Source organism: Marmota flaviventris, chromosome 14 (assembly GCF_047511675.1).
Source record: "Marmota flaviventris isolate mMarFla1 chromosome 14, mMarFla1.hap1, whole genome shotgun sequence".
Classification (NCBI taxonomy): domain Eukaryota; kingdom Metazoa; phylum Chordata; class Mammalia; order Rodentia; family Sciuridae; genus Marmota; species Marmota flaviventris.
Window position 1 is genome coordinate 94,267,702 of NC_092511.1, and position 12,104 is coordinate 94,279,805.

General features: G+C 37.3%; 1 protein-coding gene and 1 long non-coding RNA gene across 3 annotated transcripts in view; one reads left to right on the forward strand and one right to left on the reverse strand.

The window, feature by feature from the left end:
- The window catches only part of LOC139701757 (uncharacterized), a 240,145-nt gene that overhangs the window by 31,930 nt on the left and 196,111 nt on the right, over positions 1 to 12,104 (reverse strand). The window lies entirely within an intron of this gene.
- Positions 1 to 12,104, forward strand: part of Rnf149 (ring finger protein 149) — a 28,026-nt gene that overhangs the window by 3,056 nt on the left and 12,866 nt on the right. For both annotated transcript variants that reach the window (XM_071601961.1, XM_027951804.2), the window contains exons 2-3: positions 8,623 to 8,873; positions 10,037 to 10,105. In XM_071601961.1, the coding sequence (XP_071458062.1) occupies positions 8,623 to 8,873; positions 10,037 to 10,105 (320 nt within the window). The remainder of the gene's footprint in view (positions 1 to 8,622; positions 8,874 to 10,036; positions 10,106 to 12,104) is intronic.

Genomic DNA, 12,104 nt, shown 5'->3' on the forward strand with positions numbered 1-12,104 from the left:
ACAGTAGAGCCTTGAAGGCCATTTAAACTTAGGTTTCCCATATTTAGTCATAATGTAGCTAGAGCCAAGAAAACCCACTGATTGAGCCATTCTGTGTTCAGTGTAACACTGGATTTCTATGAAATACGTAGAGGTGGGGGGCTCATAAAATTGAATACTGATAGTCTTCCCCAAGTCAGGGAAAATTTCAGTAGTTGTTCTGAAACCTATTGCTTGTCTAACTGAAATACAATAATAGATATTTTTTTAGATTTAAATCAATTTTGTGGTTTCTAAAAATCATGACTTTTAAGATAATTCTATTAGAACAACAGTAAGGACTGTTAAAAATGTCCATAGTTCATTAGCAGAATTATATTGAGCAGCCATTTTGTGTAAAGTATTGTACCTGCTCAGGCAGCAATGTGTAGGAAACATGCTTACTTGAAATATAAGCACAGGGGCTTAGGAAGCATAAAGGAAGGGCAACAGTGTTACAAAGGTATAGAAGTTAGCCTGACTGAGATAGGTAGAAACTGATAAAGGTCACACTGTTAACACAAAATCTTTTAGACAATATTAACTTTACTGTAGATATTGTGGGTTAAAAAATAGGGTGCTAGGCCGGTGCAGTGGCACATGCCTGTAATCCCAGCAGCTCAAGGAGGCTGAGGCAGGAGGATCACAAGTTCAAAACCAGCCTTAGCAACTTAGCAAGGCCCTAAGCAACTCAGTGAGACCCTGTCTCTGAATAAAATATAAAAAAGGAGTAGGGATGTGGCTTCGTAGTTAAGTGCCCTGGTTCAGTCCTCAGTACAGAGGGAGGAAGGGGGGAGGGAGGGAGGGAGGGAGAGAAGGAAAGGCAAAGAAAGAGCTGTTGTAGCTGAAATCTTGGTATGATTTTACAAAAAGGCGCTTTGATTCTTTGAACAATTATTTACTGAGTGCAAAATACTGGCAAGGATTAGAGCTATGTTTGGGGAAAGAGAGTTGGTAAGGGCAAGGAAAGTTTCAAAGACATGTAAGAAATCTCTGACTTTAGAGAGATCACGCATTAAGAGATGTGATTTTTGTATTGGCAGAGTATGGTCTTTCATGAGTGAATAATAAATTCTTAATTATAATACTACACTCACAAGTTATCTTTAAATGTAGATTTGAATTTAAAGTGTATTTTGAAGGGCAAGTTAAAGCTGATAGGGAAGGTGTGTGTAGTGTGTGGTAGGGGTAAGTGAGCTATAGGAATTGTGGGTGGCAGGAATAGCACTCTCAAAGGCTAAAGGTCTGAGGTGAAGTAATGCATTTGGGAAAGCTGCAAAAGAGTTCTCAATGACAGTAGTATGTTCAAGAAATCCAAAATATTTTTGGGAAAGCCAAATTGTCTAAAACACTTAAAATTCTAAAGCACCCAAAAATGAATTGCATGTATTTTGGAGTCCTAAGTCACCCTTTAGCCAATCATGGAAACATTTGTCCTGTGAAATGCTTTCATATTTCTAAGACGTTTATATTTTTACTTGGTGTACTATTTTCCCTGCTTTGGAGTCTATAATTCTCCTTATTAAGTTGTCACAACTGTAGTTATGGAGGATTGATTCATTTAAACCTTTCAGTGGGCTGTCTCTGCTTGAAGCAGGGGCTACAAAAACTCATAAAAAAAGAACAGGTAGTACTCATCCAGTGAGGAGAGAAACCTGTAAAGAATTATAGTAGGTGGGGCTGGGGATGTGGCTCAAGCGGTAGTGCGCACGCCTGGCATGCGTGCGGCCTGGGTTCGATCCTCAGCACCACATACAAACAAAGATGTTGTGTCTGCCGAAAACTAAAAAAATAAATATTTCTCTCTCTTAAAAAAAAAAAAAAAGAGCCTCATTCCAGATGAAGTGGCCTCATAATTTAAAAAAAAAAAAAAAAGCTTTTGCAGCGCTTGGGAGAGAACCTAGGAGCACTTTACCACTGAACTACACTGCCTATCTTTTTTATTTTTAGACATGGTCTTGCTAAGTTGTTTAGGCTGTCCTTGAACTTGAATCCTCCTGCTTCAGCCTCCTGAGTAGGTGGGATTACAGGCTTGTGCCAGCCCAGCCCTGTAATTATTCCTATACATATCTTTCTTTTACTAAATGTTTATTTTTCTCAAGGCAGGAAATGTCTACCTCCTTATTGTGTCTACCCAGTGATTATATGGTAGTTTGCAGAAGTGCTTTGGAAACCACAGTTCTTGCTGAGGGATACTTTTAGGCCCCTGGGCAGGTCACAGGATACCTTCCAGACAGGAACCTGTAAGGAGCCACTTTAGAAGGGTGCCCTTCTGGCATTTCAGTAACCAGATCCCAATGGCTGAGATCCACATTTGATGTGCCACAGATTAAATTTCCCTGTGCAGTGAAATAGCATTATAATGTGGTTTCAGTGTAATGTCAGGGAACATTATGTGCATTTTGAAGTTATTGCTTGAATAGGTAGTATGTAAACATGATACAGAATTTCTACTGTGCAAAGTAAAACTCCCACCCTGTCCAGTAGCCACCAGGTTATCTCCCCAGAGGCATTCTTGGTCCCAGTCTCTTGAATAGCCTTCTAGAAGTGGTTTATGTTGATATAAGCGTTTAACTTCTTGGGAGATTTTTAAGGGCAGCGTGCTGTTCATGTGGTTTTACTTGTTGCTTTTTTTTTCTTCTGAATACCTTGAGTATTGTTAATACTAACAGAGCTGCTGTTTTAACCTGTACATGTATTGTAATTTATAAAGCTGTTTTGTTTTTGATGGACATTTAAATTGTGATAACAAAAACTTCAGAAAAAACACTAGCAGGTAAAGGAGAGGCATAAGGGATGACCCTCTGGACAGACTCCTCCTGGACAGCTTTGCTAATTTACTGCAGTTGGACAGTATTCCTCATTAATACTCAGTATGTTGTCACATCATTTCACTGTGGTGTTGGGAAATGTGTTAGTCAGCTTTTTTTTTTTTTTTTTTTTTTTTGCTGCTTTGTCCAAAAGCCCTGACAAGAACAATTAGAGGAGGAAAAGTTTATTTGGGACTCACGGTTTCAGAGGTGTCAGTTCATAGATGGCCAACTCTTCCTCAAAGTAGAGATGAGGTAGAACATCATGGCAGAAGTGTGTGGTGGACTTCTCAGAAGAGGATATACAATTAATCAACAAATACACGAAAAAATGCTCACCATCTCTAGCAATCAGAGAAATGCAAATTAAAACAACTCTAAGATACCATCTCACTCCAGTAAGAATGGCAGCCATTATGAAGTCAAACAACAAGTGCTGGCGAGGATGCGGGGTAAAAGATACACTCATACATTGATGGTGGGACTGCAAATTGGTGCAGCCAATTTGGAAAGCAGTATGGAGATTCCTTGGAAGACTGGGAATGGAACCACCATTTGACCCAGCTATTCCTCTTCTTGGACTATACTCAAAAGACCTAAAAACAGCATACTACAGAGACACAGCCACATCAATGTTTATAGCAGCACAATTCACAGTAGCTAGACTGTGGAGCCAACCTAGATGCCCTTCAATGGATAAATGGATAAAAAAAATGTGGCATTTATACACAATGGAATATTACTCAGCACTAAAAAATTACAAGATCATGGCATTTGCAGGGAAATGTATGGCATTAGAGCAGATTATGCTGAGTGAAGCTAGCCAATCCCTAAAAAACAACTGCTGAATATCTTCTCTGATATAAGGGAGGTGACTCAAATGGGGTAAGGAGGAAGAGCATGAGAAGAAAATTACCTCTGGATAGGGAAGAGGGGTGGGAGGGAAAGGGAGGGAGAATGGGAATTGCATGGAAGAGGGAAGGTGACCCCCTACGTTATACAGAATTCAGGTATGAAGATGTGAGGGGAAAAAAAAAGAAGTGGGTCATATTAGATTGGGTAGAGAGAAGTGATGGGAGGGGAGGGGAGGAATGGAAGGACAGCAGAATAAAATAGACATTATTGCTGTGGGTATATACGTGACTGCATGACCAATGTAATTCTGCAACCTGTACACTCAAAAAATTAGAAATTATATCCCATCTGATTCAAATGTATGATGTTGAGATCATTGTAATGTCATGTGTAACTAATTAAAACAAATTAAAAAATAGTGTTTAAAAAAAAAAAAGAAGTGTGTGGTGGAGGAAGGCATTTGGGAGCATGGCATCAGGAGGTAGAGAGAGAGAGGGAGAGACGGTAGTTTTGCTCAACAAGGACAAAATATATACCCTAAAGGCAATCCTCCACCCTACCTGCCTACAGTTACCACTCAGTTAATTCCTAACCCAGACATTTCATCTCTAAACCATCTTGCATTATCTCACACATGAACTTTCTGAGGACACCTCACATTTAAACTTTAATAGGAACTCAGCTCTGCAATCTATATAGAAAAAGCACCCAAAGCCCAGTCTTCAAATGGCTTCAAGACATCCAGAAGTGCTTCTTCTTGTGTCTAGTGGGCCTGTAGGCAAGATGTGCCTGCCCATGAGGATGTACCACCAGCCACTCAGCTACAGTGATGTCATTGAGAATCCTAGGCTCAGGATTTCTGCATCTAACACATGCAGCAATTCCAGAGTGCAAGTGTGATCACCTTATCAGGGTATAAGAAGGAGAGGCCTGTGAATTGTCCCCTGCCATGACCATTGACAGTGTGGACAATGTCCAGGTAGTGAAGGCTAGAACTACCCATATCATCATGAATTCTGCAATCATGAAGCAAATCAGGAAAGCTCTCAGCATTATCAACAATAGGCATCACTGAGAGGTAGTGGCTGCACTTTCCACCAGGGCCTTATCACCCAGAAGACCAAGGGCTTTCAAATGTCAGAAGTACTCTGTAAACTGAAGTTGCAGAGCAGAGAGAGATCAAAAGAAGAGACGCAGCCTGCATCTACCCAGTTCACCATCATCAGTATTCCATTCTTTCTCTGCACAGGGGCCCAGAGGCTGATTTACTTCTGGTTCCTCTAATGCCTTACCTGGCCCATATTCTAGCATTACGGGTCCTGGAAGTGGGTTACGGACAGAAACTTGTCAGATCAGTGGAGGCACTATCCATCAGTATCCCCTCTGAAGTCTGGTTCTGGAGGTTTTGCCATGTAGGCCTACCAGGAAGCCCAGAAACCCTCCAGTGGAGCTGATCTGTCTCTGGGCCACTGAAATGACCGAAAATCCAGCAATTTTCTAGCTACCCAAGATGGACGTAACTGGTTATAGAAAGGAAGAAACAGCCGCTACAGGCCTATACTCTCAAACCCTGTTTTGAGTGTGCTTTGTAAGCTCACTTGGCATCTAGAGCTCTCTCTCAATTCCAGGGATGCTGGATGGGGATTTCTTAACCTACTCCCCTTTTCTCTTGGCTGTGATATAGGAAAGATATATTTTTAAGAACCTCTTAAACTGAGGTCCCAGCTAAAGAAATAATTTTTCATTTTTGTAAACATTAATACAAAGCTTGTCCTTGTGTAGACGAAACCATTTGTACCTCTTTAAAGTTATGCCATATAATCTTAGAAGTAATGTTTGGGGCATCTACTTAACCTATTTTTTATTTGTTTACCCTATACAAGAACTTAATATTTGTGTTGGTTGAAACCCTAGGTTTCTTGATTCTTTTACCACCATCAGTACAATGACAAATCATGGTGTAGAGGTGTCACTGACTAGGTAAGACAGCTTTGGCCTTGACCGTGCTGCATGTCCTGTGCTCCAGTCTTGTTAGTTAGGGAGACCTCAGGTCTGTTTCAGATCTGGTTATAGTTAACAGCTAACAAGTTAACTTGGCAGGGAATCTGCTTCCAAGGCTGAAACCAGAGTCTCCTTGCTTCTTGGTAGACCTGATAGATTCCTTTGTCCTATAGCTGGTTCCTCATACCTCTTTGTACCTTCTGAGCCACTGCTGTTGGAGGGATGCTTCTCTTTTGTATTTCACAGTGATTTTTGTCCCCCCCCCCCCCCCAGTGCTGGGGATTCAGGGCCTCCCACATGCTCTGTCATTGAGAGAGAGGCCCCAGCTAAAGAAATAATTTTTTTTTAATTTTTCATTTTTGGAAACATTAGTACAAAGCTTGTCCTAATTGAGCTATACCCTTGCCTCTCAGACACTAGTTTTGCCTCTTCTTTCTTGTACCTTAAAGTAAGACTAATTTAATGCCAGTTTGAAAACTCCCTAAGGGAGGAAATTGATTCTACTCATTTGAAGTAAAGAAGATGATATGTACAGTTGTAGTCTTGATTTGATATTTATGTGAAATTAGTTTCATAGTATTTTGATTTCCTTTTTCAGGTCAGAGCCTAAAACTTGTTTTTGTTTTTGCGCAGGGAGAAATGAAAACATTCACAATTTTTCATGAAAGCATTTTTCACCAAAAGGTACATGCAACACATATCTTACAAAGGAAAGGGAATCAAGAAACTGCCTTTGTATTCTCCTCATGTGTACATGAATAGTCTCTGTCTTGAACACTATCTCAGATACCTTTTGTTATTTGTTTTGGATACTATCTTATATAAGGAGCTGACCTCATTGAGAAGCCTAGAGTCTAAAATTATCAGGACAATTTATTGTCTTCTGTTATGTCTTGTTTTGACAGCAAGAATTTTTATTACTCAAAAAAAAAGAAGAAGAAAGAAAAAACATTAGCAATAAAGTATCTTTATAGATATTCCACCATATTTATGTATAAGTACACCAGTTAATTACATTCTTAGACACAGAATTGCTGGGTCAGAGAAAGGTGCGTCTAAATTTTTTGGTAACCATTCCCCCCACCCCCATACAAGAATGTTATAATTCACTCCCCCAGCATTGTACAAGAGAGTGTCTCTGACAATCTTACATATAACATCTTTTCACTTGTGCCATGAGTTTTCATGTTTAAAATTCACTTGTTGGGGATGGATACTGGATACTGATGGACACAGGGGTTTCTTTATGGGTTGATGGGAATGTTATAGAATTAAATGATGGTAATGCTTGTGCAACTAGTCAGTCTGCTTGAAACCACTGAATTGTATACATTAAAAGGATGATTTTTATGGTATGAATTATATATCAATTAAGCTGCTTTTTTTGAGAGAGAGAAATAATTTTTAAAATATTATTATTATTATTATTATTATTTTAGTTTTCAGTGGACACAACATCTTTATTTTATTTTATTTTTATGTGGTGCTGAGGATCGAACCCAGCGCCCCATGCATGCCAGAGGAGCGCACTACCGCTTGAGCCACATCCCCAGCCCTAAGCTGCTATTTTTAAAAACCATTTGTATTTTCCATCCTGAAAACTGACTTTCTTTGTTTTACAGTCATCCTTTTTCTTATAGAAAATTTGTTTGTTTTACAGTACTGGGGAAGGAACCCAGGGTCCTAAGCATGGTAGGCAAGTGCTTTGCCACTGAGCTATAGCCCTAGCCCATTTTTAACAATTTTTTTTAAAATTATGAGACAGGATCTCTCTAAATTGTGCAGGCTGGTTTTGAACTTGTGATCCTCCTGCCTCAGCCTCCTGAGTAGCTGGGATTACAGAACTGTACCACCACACTTGGCTGGGAAATTAGTTTTTTAATTCCCCTGTTTCTTCTAGGCTCGCTCGCTCGCGCGCGCTCTCTCTCTCTCTCTCTCTCTCTCACACACACACACACACACACACACACACGCGCACACACACACACGCGCGCGCACACACACACACACATACACATATAGTTTTGTATGTTTATTTCTGGTGTTTTTATTCTGTGCTGTTCTGTGAGTGTCTTCATATGCTACTCCCATTCTGTTTTAGTTAATTTAAAAAGTTTTCCTGGGGGCTGGGGTTGTGGCTCAGTGGTAGACCACTCACCTAGCTCGTGCAAAGCCCTGGGTTAGATCCTCAGCACGACATAAAAATAAATAAATAAATAAAATAAAGGTATTGTGTCCAACTATAACTAAAAATAATACATACATATATATAAAAGTTTGCCTGATCCATTCCTGATTATTTTTTCCCTAAATGACTTTAGAAGTAGAATATTAATGTTTTTCTTTAATCCTGTTTATATTTAATCATTGTTATATTCATTTATAGCTAGGTTTATGTTGATTATTTTGCCCCTTTTCTCTTTTTTTTTTTTTTTTTTATCTCATGGTTGCTTGTGCCTTCAGAGCAATGTTAAATAATAGTGATCATAGTGAAATTCTCATATTGCCTCCCTGATTTTAATTGGTATGTTTCAGGTATTATATATTATTATATGCAAGTAAAATTAGTCAGACTGGTTCTTTTGCTTTTTATTCTATGTTTGGGTTTATAATCTTAGAAATAATTTTAAAACTTCCTTTGTCCCCTTACAGTCAGCTGTGGGACAATTTAAATATCATCAGCAGTACTTAACCTTAAAGGTTTGGTGGTATAGATGTCACCCAAGAAAATGAAGGGTATCCTGGCTTTTGGGAAGGTACTTCTTGGTGATTGATTCTACTTTTCTTCATGAGATCAGTCTATTTTCTCTTTTGGAATCAATTTTGATAACTGATGTTTTCCTTGAAAATTTTTCAATTTTTTTTGAAGTTTTCAAATGTGTGTTGATGAACATAGCTCTCTTTTGTCTTACATTGATTTCTTTGATCCTTCCTACAGGAACAGGAAGTATAGTGGTCATTATGGTTAGCTATCTAAAAGGAAGAGAAATTTTAGATGTGGTACAAAAAGGAATTCCAGTAAAAGTGACCATAGGGATTGGCACCCGTCATGTGCAGGAGTTCATCAGCGGTCAGTCTGTGGTGTTTGTGGCCATTGCCTTCATCGCTATGATGATTATCTCCTTAGCCTGGCTAATATTTTACTATATACAACGTTTCCTGTATACTGGCTCGCAGTTTGGAAGTCAGGTAATTATGGATAATTTTATTTTTACTTTTGAAAAGATAGTTCATAAATATATCCCATATATATTGCTTGAAGTTATATTTGACCATATTCTTTATTTCCTTCTCACTCATATAAGTATTCATATGACTTTTTGAAACTAACCTTCTAATTAGAATGCATTAAATTTTTTATCTTGTGGAAGATTAAAAACTATTTTTTAAGTTTAGGACACTTTTTGCACATTCAGTTCCTGCACATATCATTTGTCCTTTTCCAGACAGAGAGCAATGGCAAAAAGGTACCAGATGTAGTGAACCTGCTCTCATAACCTGGGTTTCTGAGCTGGCCTAAAGGCAGGGAACGAGCATCCCTGTCTCCACTGTGGAGCAGCTGTCAAGCCATTTCCCTTCAGAGAGACCCTGTCTCAGTAACAGCAGAGATGAGGGCTGATGAAGAGCCAGAGGCTTCTAGTAGCAGGATCTGTGCCTATGCAAAGTTGGCCTTCCTGACTGTTGACATAGGAAGGGCTCTTTGTTTTTAAGTTCCTTGATGCTGGGCATGGTGGTGAATACCTGTAATCCCAACGGCTTGGGAGGCTGAGGCAGGAGGATTGCAAGTTCAAAGCCAGCTTAAGCAACTTAGCAAACCCCTGTCTCAATAAAAAATAAAAAGGGCAGAGGTTAAGCAACCCTGGGTTCAATCCCTAATACCATAAAGGGGGATGGCTGACAGAGTGATCATATGGTACCTCCATCCTCAGCCTATTTCTTTCTTGCTGATATTTAGACATAGAATTGGTTTCTGTGGCTGAGGTGTATGTAGGTCAGTGGTAGATCACATGTTTAGCATATCTGAGGCCCTGAGTTTCATCTCCACAGCACTACATACAGACTAAAAAAGTTGATTCCTTCTTCAGACGTAGAATTGAAAATAAGTTTTGTCAGTCAAATAGCTCTTAAGTTATATGACTGTTGTATATATTAAGACTTAAAATGGTGATGAAGGTATTTTTAGTTATTTTCATTGTAATATGAAATTAAAAATTGACTTTTTAATGAAATTTTTTCTATATGCTTGCATATAATTTTTTATAAAATAGTGATTTAATTTGAAAATTTCAACAATAATAATGATATTTTATTATTAATTTATTAACAACAATAATAATAATTTTCTCTCCAAGAGCCATAGAAAGGAAACTAAGAAAGTTATTGGCCAGCTTCTACTTCATACTGTAAAGCATGGAGAAAAGGTAATATTTTTATACTGTGTTGTTTTGTTTCTTGGTTTGGACCAAAGGATGTGTTTATGTCTTGAGAAATACTTCCCTTCCCGTCTTTTAATTCACAGTATCCAGTCTGTGGCACTTTGGTAAATTGAGTTAGTATTAACTTGCATGTATATATTTATTGTAAAGAGGATTAGTAGAAATTCTGAGGTTGAAGAACATTCCAGATCTGTGCTCTCCTGAGGGTTAGCCACTAGTCACATACAGCTATTTAAGTGAATTAAATTAAATTTAAAATTGTGTCCCTCAGTCACACTAGCTACATTTCAAGTGATCAGTAGCCACGTTGACAGGAGCTGCCATGTTGGATGGCACTGACATGCCCATCATCTTAGAAAGTGCTATTGGACAGATCTGGGTGACTATAAAGAAGCTGCAGAACTTAAAGTTTATACCATAGACCTGCGATTCCTTAAATTCATTTCTGTTAAATTTGAGACTACATGTCCATTCTCTCTGATTCCCCCAAGTACAGGAAAAACATACTTGATATTTGTGGAAAAGGAAAAAAAAAAAGGTATCTTTAAAACTACTTTTTTATTAAAAAAAAAAAAAAGTAAACTTTTGGGGTTGGGAGGGGCTGAGACTTTAAAGATTTAGAATCATACCAGAGACTTAAAGCATTTTGGAATAGGACAAATCCTGAATCTAGAATGATATAGATTGCCTAAAAGGAAAGCTGTTACTAATGCAGTAGTATTTATTTTTTTAATGGTCCCTCTTTGGTGCTTTGAAATGTTGCTAACTAGTGTTGACTTTAGTTGTGGGATTGGTTCAGTTGTTTTGTTGTTAAAACTTAATCTTCTCCATTCTCTAGTTTCTAGTCTACCCTCCTCCCCCACCAAAAGGAAGAGAAACTACATTTATGGTACATATTTCTTCCTCTAACCTACTTAAAGGATGATTAAAACAAAAATAACACATTAAATTACAGAGTATAAAATTTTGAAATCTGTTATTAATGGTTTATGTGATATAGTTAGTATTAAGATATTCTAAGAATTATATCGGTGGCTACCATTCTTTCCCTAATATAACTTACATCGCAGTACATTTGAATTTTAGTAGTTTGTTACAAGGTAATGATTTCTTTTTGTATAAATGTTTTGAATAGAAAAAATAAAAAAGAAATATAAGAAAAAATACTCTTTATGGCTTAAGATTAGCATCTGATTTACAAATCTCTAAGGGTTCTTTAGGAGAGACTTTCCAGTTAATGCCCTTGGTAGATTCTAAACCCATTCTGCATAACTAGTTACTCATAAGCATATGGTTCTATGTTCCTCTGGAACATGAATGCCTTCTGCTCTCGTCAGGAACCACCATTATAACATATGAGAAGATATAGATTCATATGTGTAATTAATGGAATTGAGTCTTTGAAAACATAAGTAAATTGATATTATCTTCTTCCTATACAGCACATTTAAAAGAAAAAAAAAAAAAAATATATATATATATATATATATATATATTTTTTTTTCCCCCAGGGACAGTTTTTTGAAAGTTGTCAGAGTAATAGTTAAAAAAGAAGATCCATAAGTGTTCCATGAGTTATATCGATACATGGATTTTATGACAATTTTACATTTTAAACATGTATTTTTTGTAGTCTATATCTTAACCTGGTTTTGGATACTGACATTTTTTTTTTTTTTTCCAATTTTTCTTTTGTGTAGATTTACTAATAGTAATGTGTAAACTTTAATGCCATTATTAAGGACTTCAAAAAATCATTTCAGGGCTGACGAAAGTACATATTCAAAAAATTATTAAAATCGTTTCATTATTTTTGCATGGCATATGATAAATAAATGACAATATTTACTTTTATTGCAGTGTATAATTTAAAATGTTGGTATAAACTTGATTTTAACATGGTCTTTGATAACATTATTTTCATACAAAATTCAGTTCTTAACTGCTTTCTTTTTTATAAGTGGCATATTAGCTAAATGTATTT